Genomic DNA, 20,908 nt, shown 5'->3' with positions numbered 1-20,908 from the left:
CAGTCCTTTTTATTTTTCAGACAGGGTCTTGCTAAGTTGCCGAGGTTCTCACTAAGTTGCCTTGCTGGCCTTGAACTTGTGATCCTCCTGCTTCGGTCCCCTGAGGAGCTGGGATTACAGGCATGTGCCACCATACCTAGCTGATGGGTTCATAATTTGATGCCATTATTGGAGTTGTGGAAATATAGGAGGTTGGGGTCTCCCTGGAGGGAATAGGTCACTGGGGGCACCCCCTGTGTGTGCACTCTCTCCAGCCACCATGAGATGAGCACCTCTTTTTGCCATACCCTCTCTCCACCATGATGCTCTCCCTCACCACAGGCCCATAGCAACAGACCCAGTTGACCATGGTCTGAAATCTTTGAAACTGAGCCAAAAGAAATCTTTCCTCCTTCAAGTTGTTTTTCTCAGGTAATTTGTAACAGCAATGAATTCTGATTAATGAACACAGAGGGTATCACCTGCTTGGGTGGCATCCAGGGAAAGTGAGGTCAGACTCATTATAAACCCCTCATAGGGCCTTATAAAGACACCATCCCCCACTAAACCTGAAATTGCTTTTGAAATTATCTGTTCCTTTGATAATTTATTCTACCACAACTGAGCTTTACTATGTAAAGCAATTATAATATGGCAATTAGGAACAGTATCCCAGGTCAGGTATCTGCTCAAGTCTCAGCTTTACCATTTCCTGTCTGTGTAGTCTCTTCCAGGTCTTAAATTCTTTATTTCCAGTTTCCTGATTTTTTTTTTTGGACCCGGGAATTGAACCCAGGGGCGTTTAACCACTGAGTCACATCCCGAGGCCCTTTTAAAGATATTTTATTTAGGGATAGGAACTTTATGAGTTGCTCAGGGCCTTGCTAAGTTGCTGAGGCTTGATTTGAACTCGTGATCTCCTGCCTCAGTCTCAGAAGCCACTGGGATTACAGATGTGTGCCACCATACCTGGTTAATTTCCTGATATTTAAGGTGAGGCAGTATCAGTCCTTGCCTCCTAGGAAGGTGTGAGAATAGCATGAGATAATTCATGTCAATACCTGGACCCCAGGGATTCCTCAGTGCTGGAGTGCAGAGATCTGTGCCCCCAGCCCTTGTCCATAGACACAGGCTGAAGGGTGATGGTTTGAGGATGGCTGTCTACAGAATACTACTTCTAACACTGGGAGGGAAAAACCCAAAGCCCTGGCCTGGAACGAGACAGCTGTTCCTTGAGAGCAGGCCCTGCCCTCTCATAGTTCCTCTGAAAATGTGGCCTTGAGGAGAGTTCTGTTGGGACATCATTTTGAGATGAGGTAAAAAGTCTCCTTACTGCATTTACTGTGTTACAGAAGAACTAGGGATACTGAACAAATTTGGCTTCCAGGTTGAAATGAGGTGGATAGAGATGGGCACAGCTGTAGAAGTAACCTAGGTACGGGCTGCTTGCTTTGTCCCCTCACTTTGTCACTGACTATGTTGTAATGGCACCTCCAGGACTCTGCACTCATACCCCACTACCCGTCCATCTCTCTTTCTCCCGGGATCCACATCTTCACTCTCGCCTTATTCCAGGCCCCTCCATAATGTACATGCCTCGGCTGATGAAGTTAGCTGTGATGGAAGCCAGAGCAGTGGCCCCAGACAGGGATCCAGATGCTAAAAATATCTAATGGCGTATTCTTTGCAAGTTAAATAAAAGAATGGCATTGAAGGTAGTGGCAGGGATCTAACACTTACTCTGTCCAGTGCCCCTCAGTTATCTGGTCATATTCACCTGGCATGGAGATTTTATCCAAATGGTGCTTTCATCTGGGAGAGGGTCAGATGGAGCAGAAATTGAGGAGGACAGGCCAGAGACATGGCCCAGCAGCCCTGTAATTCTCAAAGTTCACAACAGCTGGCATCACGGAGCAGGGCCATACAAACAGCAGCAGCTTAGGGGACCATGGATGGTCAAAATTACTCCAAAGCTCCCCTAACCAGCAAGTGCCAGGCTGGAAACCAACACAGGATCCCTCAATATGATCTGCATATCTAGCCCTTCTCGAGTGGAATCTGACAGCTGTTTGGTTGATACTAAATGGAGTCACTGGTTTGTGTTTGGGACCATGTTGTACAAAAGAAATCCAATTTTTGGTGCTAAAACCACAGCAGAATGGCAAGGAGTTCAGTAGCCAAGGCTGAAGAGGGATCCTCAGAGTTATGGTTCACACGCCTTCTGGGGCAAAACATGAGGGAGAGGAGAGGTGGGTGAAATCCTTCATACCACACTGGAGTATTCTTTTCTCTAGCTCTGCCTCTCTGTCTCTGTCCCTCTGTCTCACTCTTAGTCTTTGTCTCACTCCCACACACATCAGCTTGAGTCCTATATTATGCAGTATTTTAAAATAATTTTGTGAATGAAACAGGGTTTCATGGTATGGAACTTTTTCATTTGTGGCATTTGGTTGGTGTTTACAACTCCAAATAATCATTTTGTGATGAGATTCACACCCGGACTTGTACATTCGTTCCCCCACCCTACTCCCCATTCTATGCCAGGTGCTCTAATCTTGAGAGTCTCTGTGCTAGAAGATATCACATGCTTATTGGCATCTCCTCACTCATTCAATACTGATTGAATATGTACTATGCACCAGGTGCTCATGAAATTGCATGTTGTTTACTCAGAGCATGACCAAAAATAATTTTGCTTCATCTGTCTCTATAGATCTAGCATGTCCTATGCTCCAAATAACAAAACTCCCCTTCAGAAGGGCCCTAGTGAGAATATTTAATAGTATTCCCAACTGGGATGAAGGTTAATGAGCTATAAAAACAGATCCCCAAAAGACAGTGGCTTAAATAACAAAGAAATTGCTCTCTAGGTAGTAATTCCAAGGTGAGACAGGTAGCTGAGCTCTGTGCAATCAGTCACAGACCCAGGTGTCTTCTGTCTTGTTGCTTCAGCATTTCCACTTACGTTGGTATACTGTCGTCACCTGCATGGGCAGAGCTGGGTTCCAGCCAGTGGGAAGGGGTCCAAGGCATGCTCATACCTTAAGACTAAGATTGAGAATGGTACCATCTCTTCCTCTCATATTCCACTCACAACTCGGATCTCGGACTACACCTAGCTATGAGGATGCCTGGGAAATATATTCCCTGATAAAACTCAAATTCAGTTTGAGTATCCATCATCTGAAATGCTTGGGACCAGAATGGTTTGAATTTTTACTGATTTTGGAATATGTGGATATTCATGTTTAATTATCTCAAGGATGGGAACTGAGTCTAAATGTGAAATTTATCTGTTTCATATACACCTTTTACACATCCCCCAAATTAACTTTATTTAGAATTTTTAAATCATTTTGTGAATGAAACAATGTTCTGTGGTATGTTGGTATCATGTTGTGGTATCATGTTGGTGCTCAGAAAGTTTCATATTTTGGAAAATTTTGGATTTTAGATTTTGGAGTTAGAAATGCTCAACCTGGGGGCTGGGGATGTCGCTCAAGCAGTAGCGCGCTCACCTGGCATGCGTGCGGCCCGGGTTCGATCCTCAGCACCACATACCAACAAAGATGTTGTGTCCGCCGAGAACTAAAAAATAAATATTAAAAATTCTCTCTCACTCTCTCTCCTCTCTCACTCTCTCTTTAAAAAAAAAAAAAAAAGAAAGAAATGCTCAACCTGTGTCTCTGGAGAAGGGAGAAAGGATTTTGGTGGATACTGGGGAACCTTTGACACATTCTCTTTGAATATAATGCAGCTATTTCTGTGTTTACAATGTGAATGTACCTATTTGTTGGTTGTACCCATAAATGGTTATTTTGCTTTTCTAAGAAAGAAAACCTGGGCCTGCCACACCGAGTCTATGGACAGTTCCACAGCTATGAACCAGCGCATCTGTAGAGGAATGGAAGAGAACAAGGAAAGGTAAATAGATTTCAAAATTCAAAATGTAAAAATGTTTGCAAGCAGCAATCAATGTAGAACAAAACTTGCTTTAAGCTTGTATAAGTCAATAGAAGTCATGAAGAATTTGAAGCGCATGGGGCTCAGGGAGAGGCTCAGTGGTAGAGTGCTTACACAGCATGCATAAGGGCTGGGTTCAATCCCTAGTGTCACCACACACACAAATAAACAAGCAAGCAAACAAATAATTAAGGGATAGCAGAATTTTATGCATCTCCTTTCACATTTCCAATTTCTTACACCATAGAAGAGATGCCATTGTTAAGTACGAGGGAACTTTTCCAAGTCTTATTGGTATAAATAGAGTCAGTATAGTATAAGATTAAATATTTCATTCCAGAACTATGGTTTGTCTCCAAGGTTATAAATTTCCTCCCCTTCTTTTTCCTTGGGGAAGTTCCCAAATACTGTAAAACATACTCAGAATGTTGTGTCTATATTGTGTGTGACACAATTATGAGTGGCCAGTTCTCCAAAAGGAAGCAGTGGCAGACCCTGAGTCCTTTCTTTTCTTTTCTTTTTCTTTTTTTTGATGCTCAGGATTGAACCCAGGGCCTTGTGCAAGTGAGGCAAGCACTCTATGAAGTACTCTATCCTCAGCCCCAGACCCTGAGTCCTTTCTTGACAGCTATATCTCTTTTTTTCCCCTTCTGCCTTCTCTTTTTCTCCCTTAAAAATAAAAATTTATTAAATTCATAATTTTATAATTTGTATTAAATTTATAAATTTTTAAAATAAAAATAGATTTAATTTAATTTTGAATACAAGAAATGCATGGATATGTATTCCTTGTTAAAAGTGAAAATGAAGGACTGAGGTTGTGGCTCAGTGGTCTAGCACAGGTGAGGCACCGGATTCGATCCTCAGCACCACATAAAAAAAAAAAATAAATAAAAACATTTGTCCATTTACTCCAGAGTGTCCATCACATGAGCATCTGCTTTTCTCTTTTTTTTAGTATTGTTTTTATTTTTATTTGTTCTAATTAGTTACACATGACAGTAGAATGCATTTTGACGTACACAAATGCAGGGCTCTTCTCTTAACCCCCTGCGGGGTTGTGAAGAGCCCTTGTTGGATTTCCTGACTTCAGGTGATTTTATCCACTACCACGACTGTCACTGGCAAAAAGTTGAGTATTTACAGTGTCGACCTGTGTGTGGGTCACTTGCTCTGGTTATCTCATTAATTCTCACATTGGCCCTGGAAGGTAAGGAGTGATGGTGTTATCCTGTTTTGTGACCTTTTGGTGATACACAGGAATTTGTTTAAAACCAACCCAGCAGGAAACAAAACAAAACAGAAAACACCAACCCATTGAGTCTCTTACTGGGTGACAAATAGAGTCACACTTGCTGAGTAGTAAGCTCTCCTGTGGACATAGCTTTGGAGTTGGCATGACCGTGTTTGAAGTTGCCCTGGACACACTCAGCTGTTATTCTATATCTGCAGTATTCCCAGAGGAGCAAGAGTGAGTAGGAGTTGAAAGTAGTGACTTTGTCCCCATCCAGCACAAGGACATGGGCTCTTGCATACCATTAGCACCTCTACTCTTAAGCACCTCTGCTCTTAGGCACAGCTAGGATTGGCAGTCTCACTTATGCTTAACTAGATGTTTCTCTTGAAGGGATTTTCCAGGTTGAGCACACTTGTCTTGGGAGTGAATGTACTTTATTAGGACAGATATGCCCACAGAGCTATGGAGGGAGAGCAAGTGCTTTACTTGCCCTTGAAAGACCTAATTAATCACCCTATCCTAAAGTGTTTAGCTTTTTATCTCATTCTAAGATCAAGAAATTGCAGGCAGAGCTGGGGATGTGGCTCAGTGATAGAGCCCTTGCCTAGAGCATATTCGAGGTCTTGGATTCCATCCCTAGCATTACAAAAGGAAAGAAAAGAGTGAGAGAAGGAAGGAGGGAATTGTAGGCAGAGTGCAATTGCAAATGCTTTCCTGTTACCCATCTCAGGTTCTTGGATCCAGAGTTGTAGTGATGAACACTGAACCCATAGAGAATTTAAGCCCAGGCAAGGCTTTATTAGGGGGGTTTGCTTGAGGCAGAAGGGAGGCAGCACATGGGGAACAGGATTCCCAGGCCGGCTCCAGCAAAGAACAAAAGCATACAGCTTTTAGGGCAGCTTCAGGGTAGTAGGAAGAGGCCTTGAGACATAATTACATGTAGGGGTGGGACTTCCCTCATGCCTTGCTACTCTTTTTCATCATATGTCTTCATGCATCACGTGTCTCATTACATCTCAAGTCTCCACCTTAGTATGTGCCTTATACTATACTAATAAGGGAACTGCTGGTTACTTCAGTGACTATTTTATATATTTTTATTATCTGGGTGTTATGGTTTGGATATGAGGTGTCTGCAAGATCATGTGTGGGACAATGCAAGAAAGTTCAGAGAAGAAATGATTAGGTTGTGAGGGTCTTAAACTAATGAGTGAATTGATTCCTGATGGGATTAACTGGGTGATGACTGAAGGCAAAGAGTGTGCCTGGAGGAGACAGGAATTGGGTGTGGCTTTGGGGTATGTATTTGTATCCAGCAAGTGGAGATCTCTCTTTCTGCTTACTGATCACCATGTAAGCTGCTTCACTCTGCTACACTCTGCTACCACAATGTTCTGCCTTAGTTTGAGCCCCAAGGAATGGAGCCTGCTGTCTATGGATTGAGACCTCTGAAACCGTGAGCCCTCAATTTTCCTCCTAAAATTGTTCTGGTCAGATCTTTTAGTCACAGCAGCAAAAAAGCTGACTAAAACACTGGGAAAATCTGATCTTATTTTCAGAACAGTGTAGACCCAGCTTTGTCTGAGTTTAGCTGGCATTTCTGCTGACCACATAGTATCAGAAGGCTGAGTTGACTTTCCCAGCCTCCCATCTCCCAGGTGTGTTACTTCATTCCCATAGCCTTGAAGACTGGCTCGCTTTTTTTTTTTTTCCTCTGTACTGGGGATTAAACCCAGGAGTGCTCTACTACTGAGCCACATTCCCAGTCATTTTTATTATTTTATTTTCAGACAGGGTCTCCTTTATTTGCTGAGGCTGGTCTCAAACTTTTGATTCTCCTGCCTCAGCCTACCTGGGATTTCAGGTGTGTGGGGCCACTGTGCTAGACTAACTGGTACACTTTTAACTCCTAATTTTCTAGTGTAGCTTTAACCCCATAAGACTGAGAGCTAGTTAGGATGTCTTATTTCCCCTAAGAAGTGTTCATCCCTCAGTCCTAATGGGTCCTTTTTTTATGGGGATCCCTGATTGTGCTTTCTCAGCCTACCTCTTACATATTTCAGAGACATAAAATTTGGGACTGGAAGAGATCCTCGAGTCACTGCAGAATCATTGCACGTAACTCTTCATTACAATTTTAAGCAGACAGGTGGAATATGAGGAAGTGATTGCCAAGTTTAAGCTGTAGGAACAAGCATTGGTCCCAGGTCTCTGGGGTCTGGCTCTGGCTCTTTGCACAACATCAAAGCTACCTCTCATAGGATTGTCATGATCCCTCTTGGTTCATGGCTAGAGCTTGTTAGCTAGTAGTACTTGGGAGGAAACCAGCCCATCGATTGATTAATTGATAATTCATTCAGTGGGCATTTACTGAATACTGCTATGTCAAAAAGATGGGTAATATATGTGTTCTTAGGGAGTTCAGAATCTGATTTGGGAGGCAGTTATGCACTTTCTGAGCAGTGATTAAGTGGAAAATCTCAAATCTCCAGAGGTCAATGAGGATGGTAACAGTATGTATCTACCGCACTCAGTTATTGAGAAATGTTCTGAGTCAATCACAGTAAAGTACCTGGCGTATAGTCAGCACCCAATAAAGGAAGCAGTATTATTTTTTGTTGTTGTTGTTTATTTTTAATTCTGTGTAGAGTGAAGAACCAGAAAGATTTTTCCATTAGGAAATTGATGGACATACATTTTCTGAAATAGTATCAATGTAACAGAGTCTCTTGTCCTACCTGCATTTGTCTTTTTAGGGTCTCTCTTAGGTACTGGAACTGCATAGGGCCAGGTCTCTCTTTTGTTCACTGTTATTTACCAAGAGCTTGGCACATAGTAGTTGCTCATTACTTTTTCTTGACTGATGAGTGTAGAGAGTGGAGTAGTGAGAGACCCTGGATCCTTGAGGTGAAGACAAAGCCAACCAGCTGGTAGGGCCACAGATCAACCTGGGACCAATCCCCCGCTTTCCCAAGGACAGGACCTCCCTGAAAACCCTGTCACACACTGCATCTCCCTCTGTGGGATGCAGTTTCACTCCTGAGATTTATGGACATTTTGCCTTTTGTCTTTTAACCAAGCTATTTTATTGTTGAGAGACCTGTTCTCACAGCATTTACTGACTGAGCAATCATTTCTTCTTACTTCACTTTAGGGTGGGTAACTCACTCTTTAGAGGCCCAAGAACATAGGATTTCTATAAGATAAAGCTCTGGGGAGGGAAGTTTCTTTCTGCTCATGGTGTAGTCATGGAGTTAGGCAGCAGAATTTCTGAAAGTCCAGGCCCTTCCTGTTCATATACCTGTGGTAAAATGGATTCTGACCATGCTAGAAAAACAGTAAGGATTAAGTCCATTCATTCATTCATTAATTAATTCATTCATCAGTTAATACCCCATTACCCTGCAGGCCTCAGCACATAGGAAAATACTCCAGGAAGGGATCAAGCATTCCCTGCAGGGCCTTTCACCTATAAACTATATGCATGTGTGTGTCTTTCTCTAAAATAAAAATCCTCCCTGGTTCATGTATTCCTCAGCATCCCTGGAAGATTAGTTCCCAGACCCTGTAGATATCTGAGGATTCTCAAGTCCCTTATATAAAATGGAGCTTTGTTGCATATAACTTATGCATATCCTTCATTATACCCTGGGTCATCTCTAGATTATTCATAATACCTGATATTATGGAACTCGTTCAAGGACCAATGACAAGAAGAAGTCTGTGCATGTTCAGTATAGATGTAATTTGGGGGGAAGTATTTTTTTAAAATATTTTTTAGTTGTAGATGGACACAATACCTTTTTTTTTTTTTTTTTTTTTTTAATGTGGTGATGAGGATCAAACCCAGTGCTTCACGCATGCTAGGCAAGCACTCTACCACTGAGCAATAATCCCAGTCCCCAATGGGGAAGTAGTTTTGATCCACATTATGAAACCCAATGATGTGGAGGGCCCACTGTATGTTTTGAGCATCTCCTCTTTGCTGGCTCTGCCAGACTTTCCTCTCTTGGAAGGAAGAGCTTTATGTGTTACAGTGATGCCTGACATCTGGCCCAGGCCAGCACATAGTAGATTTTGGACCCTGAGCAGCTATGGTGGGTTGACTTGGTGCAGAAACAGTAGTGCGAAGATGGCCCCACAAAGTTTTGATCTAGGATTGGGACTGGCCTCAGCAATCACATCTTGGCAGTTTCCATGCTCCAGAGCCTATCCCTGTGGACTTATTGGTTTCACTGGTTGCTGTTAGTTGCTCTCTTCTCCTTGATCCACTTATCAGCTTTCATCTTGTTGTTAGACCAGGGCTGTTTTGGTCACTGATTTTTATTAGTTCTTTGTTCACTGCCCAAAGGGCTGTGTGGGACCTGCTCCACTTCCTCCACCCTCTAGAGATTCAGCAACTGACCTTGAGAAACTAGATACTGAACAGAAGGGAAGGCAGCAGCTTATTGAAGTGAAGGGCTACACTGTAATCCTGTAGCCAAGGAGTGGAGGATCAAGACCGACACCTGGGTTTCTTTATCCAGTCATCCATTGGTGGACACATAGCTTGTTTACATAGTTTGGCTCTTGTGAACTGAGCCACTATAAACATGGGTAGGCATGTATCATTATAATATGATGACTTGAATTCTTTTGGTTAAATACCCAGGAGCGGTATAGCTGGATCACACAGTGGTTCCATTCCCAGTCTTTTGAGAAATCTCCATACTGATTGCTGTGTGGTTGTACTAATTTACAATCTCCCCACAGTGTAAAAGTGCTCCTTTTCCTCCACATACTCTTCAACATTTATTATTGTTCATCACGGTGGCTGCTCTTCTGACCGATGTGAGATGAAATCTTAGTGTAGTTTTGATTTGCATTTCCCTAATTGCCAATAATGTTGAACATTTTTTCTCATATGTTTGTTGGCCATTTGCATTTACTTTGAGAAATGTCTGTTTAATTCATTTGCCCATTTATTAATAGGGTTATTTGATTTGGAGGGGATTTTTTGAATTCTTTATATATTTGAGATATTAATCATCTGTCAAAAGAGTAGCTAGCTATCAAATACTTTCTCCCTTTCTGTAGATTCTCTCTTCATACTCTTTATTGTTTCCTTTGTTGTGCAGAAGCTTTTTAATTTGATGCCATCCTATTTATTAACTCTTGGCATTATTTCCTGAGCTTTATTGAGAAAGTCGTTGCCTGTGCCTGTATGCTGGAGGGTTGACCCTATGTTTTCTTCTAGGAGTTGCATCATTTTTGGTCTAATTCTTAGGTCTTTGATCCATTTTGAGTTGATTTTTGTGCAGTATGAGAGATAAGGGTCTAGTTTCATTTTTCTACATATGAATAACCAGTTTTCCCAGCACCATTTGTTAAAAAGGGCTATCTTTTCTCCCAGTGTATGTTTTGGCAACTTTGTTATGGTTCAGACGTGTGGGTTTGTCTCTGTGTCTTCTCTTCTGTACCACTGGTCTGTGTGTCTGTTTTTATGCCAGGACCATCATGTGCTTTATTTGTAAAGGGTTCTATAAATTTCATTCATTTAGTAAATATTTTTTGAGTGCCTGTGGTGGGCCAGCGTATATTTGGTGAATGTCTAAAGACACACAAACTGGAGACAGTTTCAGTGGGCACAGCACAACACTCTGAGATGGCTCAAGAAATGCCAGTTGTATAATGCAACAGGCAGGAAAAGCTGGCTTTAAGAGATTTTTTTCTGGCCCACTCTCATCTGGCAAAAAGGAAGTTCACAAGCCCAGGTTCAGGCCCAGGTGCTGCAGATAGCACTCGTGAAACAGCATCTGTCCTCATGCTTCTCCTGGCTGGCTGGAGGCCATGTGTGCACGTCATGAAAATTTCCCTCCCAGGGAATCTGATAGAAAATTCCAGCTAGGCAAGAGTGTAATACGTTCTCTGGAGGTATTAGCTTTTCCTACGCTAGCCAAGCACTGGACTCAGAGAGCTGGGCAGAGGTGGCATGGGGCAGCTCAACCCACTTGCCGATTATGCCCTGGACCTGACGAGGTACAATTTATTAAGGCATGTTTACTAAGTGCTGACGAGGTACAATTTATTAAGGCATGTTTACTAAGTGGTGTTTTTTTTCCTAGGACATTCTGCTAAGGGTAGATGAGGAGAGTCTTCCCACCCCACAAGATAGACCTACTGTTTTTAGTCTTAGTGGGTTTTTTGGGGGTACCATTTTAGATTTTAATGTTGTTATAATCATGGTAATTTTATTATACTTAATTCTCACTGGTGTTGATCCAGTTTTTGTTATGTTATTTTCACGTGGATGATGAGGAAGATGATTTCGTGGTACTGGTGATTAAACCCAGGAGGGGTGGTTTGCCACTGAGCTCCATCCATAACCCATTTTATTTTATTTTTCCTTCCACATTTTTTTATTGGTGCATCTTAGTTATACATGATAAAGGAGTTTGTTGTCATTTTATTTTTTATTTTGAGAGATCTTGCTAAATTGCCAAGGCTGGCCTCAACTTACAGTCTTTCTGCCTCAGTCTGCAGAGTCGCTCATAATACAGGTGTGCACCACTGCACTCGGCCATGTGTATTTTTAAAGGACTGTGTAACTTCTCATTCAAGACATATTTATGTAGTGGCTAGTGTGCAAGACCAAACTGAAGATGAGTAAGCCTGTGGCATGTAGGCTTTGATGGGTGGAAAGTCAGCTGCTAACCTAGTAGTTACTTGGGTAGAATATTCTGGCAGGTTATGGAGATGGAGTTATGGATATGTTTAAAATTTTTCTTTGGGCCTCACCAGCCCTGTGGGTAAGTTTTAATAATCTGCCCTCTATTCCCCAAAACTCATAAAGTGGGGTCAGAGGATTTCATCTCTCCAGTGAAATCTGGGGAATGGAGGAGCATTTTAGGCAGAGGATGGGCATTCCCAGGATGTTGTAGAACGTTCAAAAAAAAAAAAAAAGTACCCAGTACTGTAAAAGAACGTTGTGCTTATGAATAGTAGATATGTTTTTGAGTTCTGAAATGGGTCAAACTGAAATCAGTTGTTAGAGACCTAATAGTCCCTTAACTTTGTATTCTTTACCTTTTTATCATAAGGCATCATCAAAGAAGCTTTTGCCTATGGTTTTTTTTTTGGGGGGGGGCTCTCAATTATGTATTTGGATGATCTGCAAATCTGTAAAAAAGTTGAAAGAAGAATCCTGCAAATCTTTATAGTTCCTTCACCCAGGTTTTATTATAACATTTTGTCTCATCTATGTTTTCTCCCTGCCTTTTCAGCTGTGTGAGAAGGAGTGTGTGAGTGTATGTGTGTGTGTACACATATACACTTCCCCTCTCTCCCAAAAATCCAAAATCAAGTTGCCAACATCCTGAAACTTTGTCCCTAAATAATTTGTACTATATCTACTAAAAATAAGGACATTTCCCCACATAATGACTTATTGTTATTCACCTCTGGAAATTGCTATAATTTTATAATACCATTTAATATCACACTATATTTAAATGTCCTCAGTTGTTCCAAAATACCTTTTATAGGTCTTTCCCTTTCTGCCACCCTCCTCTGGGCCCAGTGCTGGCTGAGGCATTTGGATATGGCAACTCTTCAGTCTGCCATCCAGAGCAGTGCCTTCCCTCATTTGGGCCCTTCATGTGAGACCCACGTTCTGCCTTCATCTTTGTGTGTCCTGGTAACACCTTTACCTTGGTCCCCCAGTCCCCCCTTTCCATAAACTTCAAGAGAGGCCTAGAGGCTGTATCTCCAGTGACAGGGCCTCGTTGGTGACTTCAGGTCCTTCAAGGTCAGGATGACCCAGACTGGTGATGCTGAGAGCCACTGGATGGGTGAAGGCACCAGTTGGTATTTAGATCTGATAAAGTATTGACCAGTTGTCAATCATTCTAACAGTGATTGGGAAAGAAAAGCATTTGTAATTTTAAAAAATGGTGTCTCACAGTAGACACAGGACAGATATATGTCTCTATATATCTATGTCTACCTATTTATATATATTTAACTGCCAAAAAAGTCGTATCTGGGCACTGCTCTGTTTTTTTTTTTTTTAACTTTCAAGTAAGATTGAATATATTTAATATCAGCCCTATAGGTGGCAAAGGGAGACATGTCAGAGAACAACCTCCTTTTTTTTAATTAAAAAAAAAACAACATCTTTCCTCCTCCTTCTTCTTCTTCTTCTTCTTCTTCTTCTTCTTCTTCTTTCTTCTTTCTTCTTTCTTCTTTCTTCTTTCTTCTTTCTTCTTTCTTCTTCTTCTTTCTTCTTCTTCTTTTTTAAATGGTGATGCTGGGGATTGAACCAGGGGCTATCACTTGCTAAACAGGTTTTCTACCACTGAGCTATATTCCAACCCTGTTCCCTCCTTCTTGATAGACCCAGGTCCAGTTGGGGTAGAATGTTCTTGATGGGGGAGGTGCCAGTGCTCTGTTTATGATGTTTAGGCAGGAAATGAGATCTCAAGGTTAGACTGTCATGGGAGAAGAGGAGCCTTGGAGAGTGATTTGTGTGTGTGCGAGTATGAACAGGTACACGTATGTGTGCGTGTTGTCTCAAGGGAATATGAATGGTGAGATAAGGTGCTAAAAGCAGCATCAAATGTGACACAAATAAATGAACCCTCTGCCGATTTGGAGAAGGCACAGTTTAAATTAAAGCCAAGGAAATTTATTTTGAGCATCTGCACTGTGCCAGACATTGTGCTGGAAATGTGAATGTCACAAGCCAACTCTTGTGAACCTTACAGTCTAGGAGGGCACAGACCTAAATGAGCCATCTCCAGGTGGAATACATGACAAGAAAGCATGAGGAGCTGTGAGGACTTTGAGGTGGACCTAGAGTTTTCCCCAGGAAGGTAATAGAAAATGGAGGAGAATGAGAGGGCTAGCCAGGTTAAGAGCAAGCCATGTGGAAAGATTAACATGTACAAAGGCCTGAGGCTAGAGAGAGATGGAAGAAGAGACAGCAGCTCAGTGTGGCTGGATCATAAAGTATAATGAAAGACTGAGTGGCTCTTGGGAGGGAGGGTTGGATCCCATGACTCTTGGTAAAATAGTGCTTAGACTCCATCCTATGGGTCCCAGGAGGACCCTAAAGCATTTTAAAGAGAGGAGTGGTGTTATTAAATCTGCATTTTGAGAAAAGGCCTCAGGCTAGATTGGGAAAAAGATTTGGAGGGAGGCCAAACTCAGGACTGAGAGGAGTCAGTGGTATTATAGCCAACCAGGGAAGAGATGATGGAGATAATAAATACCTGTTGAGAATGAGTAGGTAGATAGCTTGGATATCAATCAAGAGAGGTAGAAATAAATGAAAAATATTTAGGTGATAGGATTGAGATTGTATCTGGAGGCTGAAGGAATGTGTCTACCCACCCACCTGTCCATCTATCTGTTCAACATTTATTGAATCCCTTTTGTATATCGAGGTCTGTATTTGGGGTAAGGGATATAGCAGTGTGTGAAATAGACACAGTGGTCCCTACCCAATGGAGCTTACCTTCTGGTGGGAGAGACAAACTGGACAGACAAGTCTATATAGTGACATTAGCTGGTGATATGTGCCATGAAGGAAAATAAAGTAGGGTGAAAGGCTAAAGAATAAGAGAGTAGAATGTTAGGCAGGGAGACAGGCAGGCTTTATTTTTGGAGAATAACATTTGAACACAGACCCAAATGTTGAGAGAGCAAGCCCTGTGGCCTTGATGATGAAACTCACGGCAGGGAGAAAGGATAGCATATACGAAGTCCCAAGGGCAAGAAGGGGCTTGGCCTGTGTGTGAAGCAGCAGGCAGACCAATTTAGATATGTGATGATGGGGCTATTTCATGTGTAGATCAATCTAGTTAGCTCTGTTACTAAGGGTCATGCTTGGAAAAATGGGTCTCCTCTTCCTGTGTTGGCAAAAAGAAGAACCTTTGGGGGCTTCCTCAGGTGTCTGGGGAGTGGGCAGTCTCAGGAGACCTGGTTGATGGCATCTATGTTTAGGTGTGGTGTATATTTCAAGTTTTCCACCAAAATTTACATCAGAGATGAGAAAAATGTAGCAGAGCTCATTTTTATTTTTCGTTTATTAGTTCATTTAACTTATTACTTTTTTTGAGGCAGGGTCTGGCTGTGTTGTCCAGGCTGGCCCTGAACTCTGTGTTCAAGCAACCCTCCTACCTGGGCCTCCTTCGTGGTTGGCCCCTGAGGAGGAACACAGTTTTAGAATGGTAAGCATCTGGCTTACCATCAAATATTCATGTTTATTTTGTTGTTTATAGGAAAACTATTGATCAATAACTTCTTTTATTAATTTTGATAAATATTATCAATTATTCTGTTTGTTCTAATAGTCTTTCAGATCTTATTTTAATATTATTATTTTTTGTGGAGAAAGATTTTTTTCCCAGGGTTATAATCATATCATCTGCAAGCTAATGACATTTTGCTGCTGCTTCTTTTCCAATTGGTAAGACCTGTTTTTCTTTTTCTTATCTAATTGGATTGGCAGTTGCTTCCTGAATCATGTTAATGATAGTGGAATCCCAGCTCATTTCTACCTCCAGCTGACTTTTGGCGGGAGCTGCATCTCTCTTAAGGAAATTTCCTTTTGTTTCTATCTTGTTAAATTTTTTTTTTAAGTCAGGAATGAATGTTGGAGTTTAATAAGATTTGCATCTAAGGAGACCTCTGTTTTTGTTATCCTTTCTTCTTTTTAATCCAATTAGTTCATTTGTATTATATATCATCAGATTTCCTAATATTGATCCATTCTTTCATTCCTGGCGTGAGCCAAATTTGTTGGGACCTGTTTTTTTTAATAAAAAAGTATTTTAAGTTACTTTTTTATTTATTTACTTATTTTCTCGGTACTGGAGACTGAACTTGTGGATGTTCTATCGCTGAGCTACATCCCCAGCCTTTTTTTTTTTTTTAGGGTTTATTTTGAGACAAGTTCTCAATAAGTTGCTGAGGCTGACTTCAGACTTGAGATCCTCCTGGCACAGCCTCCCAGGTTGCTGGGATTATAGACCTGGTGGCTTAAGCTATTTTTTATCATTTAAATTAATGCTCCATGAAGGCACAGTTCATGTATCCGGTGGTTTAGAGCAATGTCAGTAGGACAGCATTATTGCAGTTCTGGAAGTTGAAGCTAGAGGGATGAATAAATCATTCATTAGGCCAGCAAGCATTTATTGAATGCTTAGTGTGTGCAAAATATTGCTGGATGGATGGCCTCCACTGCCCGTGTGATTTTGTGATTCTCTGCAGTGGTTCCATGAGTTAGGTTTTATGATCACGGTTGTTACAAAGGAGAGAACACAATTTAATCAGGATTAAGCAGAACAGGGAATATCATGCCATAGAAGTGGAAGCTCTGAGAGGGACTGGCTTCAGGCATGGCTGTGCTTTTTTCTGTGTTGGCTTCCTCACCAAGAAGGCTTCCTCCTATCAAACCAGAAGCTCCAGGCTGACCTCTCCTACTGGTGTAAAGTGAGAACTTCTTGTTCTTACTTGTTCCAGCAGAACTTGCTGAGTGGACTCAAGTTTGTGTAGCATTGGCCTCCTGCTTTGGAATTCTGGAATTTGGGGGTAGAAGACAAAGGTCAGCCTCATCAGGACTGATGAACTGAGAGTCAAGGAAGGGTGGCCTCCATGGGAAGGTCAGCTGCTGATACCTACAGACAGAATCAGATGATTTGTGACCCAAACACCAGGTGTACAGGCCATCTGGGCCAGCCATCCCCTTTTGTCTGTGGTCCTCACTGTTATTTCTCAGACCAGAGGGGAGGCCAGCGGGTGCCGATTCCTGACCCAATGTGAAAGTCCAGCAAGTAGGTGAGAGAATCAAGATTTTAAGTCCCTACCTGAAGTTCTAGATCTTATTTGCTCCACTGAATTATGCTTAGAAACAAGAGTGAGAGGTAAAACATTAGCCAGGTGCCTGGAGCTTTTGTTCTGTAATAAAAGGAGTTCTTCTCTCCTGGCCTCCAAGTCGTACTTCAGAATTGATTTTGGTGATTCTGTGTTGTCCCCTTTTCATAATGAACTTAAAAGGCAGATATTTTTAAAAGGATGTCTTTGATGGGATATTGAATATTTTATGTAGAGCATTTAGAGAAGAAAAGTTTTAATTTTGTAAAATCTTTCCTGGTTTGATTTGTCTTCTCTTCAGATACTTTTCTTCTTTAAATCTTTATTGAGACATAAATCCACAAGTACTGGTGCCAACCTAAGGGCTGAGCTCAGTGAGTGTCCACATATGTTTATGTGTAGCATTTGTTCAAAGACTGTCCCCTGCTCAGCCTCTTTTTTTGTCCCTTCTCTCCCTTCCTGCCTCTTCTCCTCCCAGAAGCACACTGAGGCTGGGGAAACAATGACTTCCTTGCCTCTTCCTGTTCTCAGGCTGTACTTAAGTAATCAGGAGAGTACAGATCTAAATCCATGGTCAATTTAGAAATCTGCTCCTGAAGACTTGTGATGGGAAGGGAGAAGAGTAGGGTCCATTGGAAGAGAGGCAACTACATAGAGGGGCCCCTTGTTCCAGACACTGGAGTACCCATAGTCTAACTGAGGTACAGGTCCCCTCACCTGCCTTCTTGTTCCTGTTTTACAAATAAGGAAGTCTGGAAAGAGAAGGATTTTGGGAAGGTCATCAGCTGATGCAGGCTGGAGGCTGGGTGGATGGTCCCTGATTGCGGGCTAGCCACTCCCTTCGATCTCTGCCACCCCAGGGAGACTAAGTGGCTTCACTGCTGGATTTGGTTATAATACCTTTCACTTAAAATACTTTTGATTATTTTTTAATCTTGTAAAATCTTGAAATTATGCAAGAGAGCACTGAAAGAATATAGATGCTGGAATGTGACATTCTTGAGTTCACATTCTTGCCCTGTTTTTTGACCTTGTACAGGGACATCAATCTCCATGAACCTTGTGTCTTCATCTATAGAGGAGATCATATTAGCTCTGACCTCACAGGGTGGCCCTGAGGATTAAATGAGTTAGTACGCACCTCATGCTCAGCACACTGTGTGGCAGATGCTGTCTGTATACAGTCATGCTTGCTTGATGACAGGGACAAATTCTGAGAACTGCTTTGTTAGCAGATTTTGTCCTTGTGTGAACATCATAGAGTATACTTACACAAACTAAGACAACTGTATGTCATTGAGTGAAGTGATTGGTTTTTATTTTTCTTTTTTGAATCAGGGCTTGAACCCGGGGCACTTAACCACTGAGCCACATCCCCAGACCTTTTTTATTTTTTATTTAGAGACAGTGTCTCACTAAGTTGCTTAGGGCCTCACTAAGTTGCTTAGGGCCTCGCTAAGTTGCTGAAGTTGAACTTGTGATCCTCTGAGCAAGATGACCTTATGGGGCCACCATTACATATGTGTTGACCAAAATGTCCTTGTGTGGCATGTTACTGTATTCAGAAAATTAAGTCATAGCATTTCTCAGGGGAGAAGGTGAAACACGAAAGTAAGTGGACAGTATCACAACCTCTCCTCAAGCGTTAACATTTTAGCATAACTTTAATTTTAGAATTCTAAATTAGTTTTATAATTAGTGATTTCATGGTATGTATTAAGAACACAGGCTCTGGAGCCAGGCTCTGTTGGTTCAAATCCTGACTGAACCCTTCACCAGTTGTGTGACCATGGATAAGTAAGTCACTTCACCTCTGGGTCCTGTACTTTCCTTACATACAAAATGAGAGTAATAATAGGACCTGCCTTATGAGTAGTTCTGAGGAGAAAATGACGTGACGTGCACACCACCCTTTCTTAACCCAGGGCCCCAGCTGATGTGCAATACATGTGACATTGTTATTATCACCAGCAAATTGACCTGTTTTTCTCTTTGGCTGGTAAACATTTTGAGTCAAGTTGTGCCTTGGTTTTCTTGGCTATCACTGCTGCCTGTGCTCTTTGCATCTCACCGAAGTCTTTTTCCCAAGCCTGTTTCTCCGTGTTAGTAACGGGCTTTGGGAAGAGCAGACTGATGGCTCCCCGGCAGCATCCCCTGGTTGGCGCTTGGGGAAGCATGAATGGGCCACTCTCCTGGAACCAGCCTTTTGTCCATGGGGACAATGTGTGGCTTTCATGGTTGATTCATCCTTGGGCAGCAATGACCACACCATGGGAAAGGAGGGATGAAGTCCAGTCCAACGTGTGCCACCAGGACGTCTCAGCAGTTGCACTGCGGGAACCGATGGGAGCAGGGAAGGGTTTGTTTCTCCGAGGACCAAGGAGTCAGGTCAACCAGCAGTGGGTCAAGTTGAGCAACCGAAAGGATGTGAGAAAATAAAAAGCTCTGGCTTGGCAGGCTCAGCCTTTTTATTTTGAAAAGTGCTCCTTTCAAGCTCTAAATTGGCCCCTTCAGCTGCAGGAACGGTGCCAGTTAACCCACATTTAATAAAAAACTGGGTTAGTGGACATTCTCTCTCTTCCCAGAGCATGTCCTGGCTGTTGGACTTCTTCCAGGGGCTGGTACAGTGACGGCCATTTACACAGCCCAGGCTGGCTAGCTGTAGTCGCTTTGAGTGAGTGCACACCCCCAACCTCTGTCCCCATGGAATTGCCAGTTCCATGCGTAGGATGCAGACGTTCCCCTTGATTTTTCTGAGAATCAGCCTCCTTCATGTACCTCTATAGTTTGGGCAGTGCTTCAATCACTTCAGTCACCTAAGGGTTCAATCCGTACCCTTAGGTGTTCCCTATAGCTCTTCGGAAACAGTTTTACTCTCCTGAATGACATTATGTAGATTCCTTTTGTCTGGGGGCTTCCCTCTGTGTGTGTATGTGAAAGCTTCCCGCCCTCCCTCCCCACAGCAGCCCTCCCTCCCCACAGCAGCCCTCACTGTGCCTTTTCTGGGGGCTGGGATCCGCTGAGCAGTGATACAGTGACTTCCTTGTCCACTTGGTTCCCACCAGCTGATGGGCAAGGTCATTTTCAAACTACACCTGCTTATCAAAACTGCCAGCTGCACTCCCCAAAGATGGCCTCCTCCCCCACACCAGGGAAGAAGGAAGATAAGAATAGACCAGGGAGTTACAGAGCAAGAGTGAAGGACACTGTCCACCCGACTGTGAGGCATGAGTGGGCATTTGGTTTGACAGCTGGGCTCAGCACAGTCTCAGCTGATGTCAGTGCTCCACCATCACGTAGCTACACATTGGAGAGGCCTTTCGAACAATAAAACATTTGCACATGTCACATGATTTGATGTCATTTTTTTGTGCTTGCAAACAACTTCACCATTTCAAAGGTGTTTTAAGCCATCAGTCTGCCTCTTATCTCTTGGAAATGCTGTGATTTCAGAGGTTCTGCCCCATGAAATACATAAGCTAGGGTGGATGGTGGACATCAGTGGAGGTCAGCCTCAACAAATTAGCAAGGCCCTAAGCAACTTAGTGATCCTCATGTCAAAATAAAAAATAAAAAGGGCTGGGGATATGACTAAGTGGTAAAACACCCCTGGGTTCAATCCCCAGTACCCCAAACAAAAACAAAAACCTGATACCTATAAGAGTAAAAGGAGGTGCTGCTAGCAAGTAGACCCACTGTGAGAAGTTTTAAAATGGGAAAGCAAGAGGCCCATCTCTAGGCCAGACTAGGAGGAGGGTGTAGTATACCTGCATCTACATGCAATTACTCAACTCTGCATTTGTAGCAAAGAGTGGTCTGTGTTACAATAACTTTATTTATACAAACAGGAGGGCCGGATTTGGCTCCCAGGCC

General features: G+C 42.4%; 1 protein-coding gene across 1 annotated transcript in view; it reads left to right on the top strand.

The window, feature by feature from the left end:
- Positions 1-20,908, top strand: part of Arhgef3 (Rho guanine nucleotide exchange factor 3) — a 324,382-nt gene that overhangs the window by 43,012 nt on the left and 260,462 nt on the right. Inside the window, exon 2 of the mRNA XM_026388621.2 lies at positions 3,811-3,903. Coding sequence (XP_026244406.1) covers positions 3,842-3,903 — 62 coding nt within the window. The 5' untranslated portion in view covers positions 3,811-3,841. The remainder of the gene's footprint in view (positions 1-3,810; positions 3,904-20,908) is intronic.

This window comes from Urocitellus parryii, chromosome 3 (genome assembly GCF_045843805.1).
Source record: "Urocitellus parryii isolate mUroPar1 chromosome 3, mUroPar1.hap1, whole genome shotgun sequence".
Classification (NCBI taxonomy): domain Eukaryota; kingdom Metazoa; phylum Chordata; class Mammalia; order Rodentia; family Sciuridae; genus Urocitellus; species Urocitellus parryii.
This window is presented reverse-complemented; position numbering and strand designations above follow the sequence as displayed.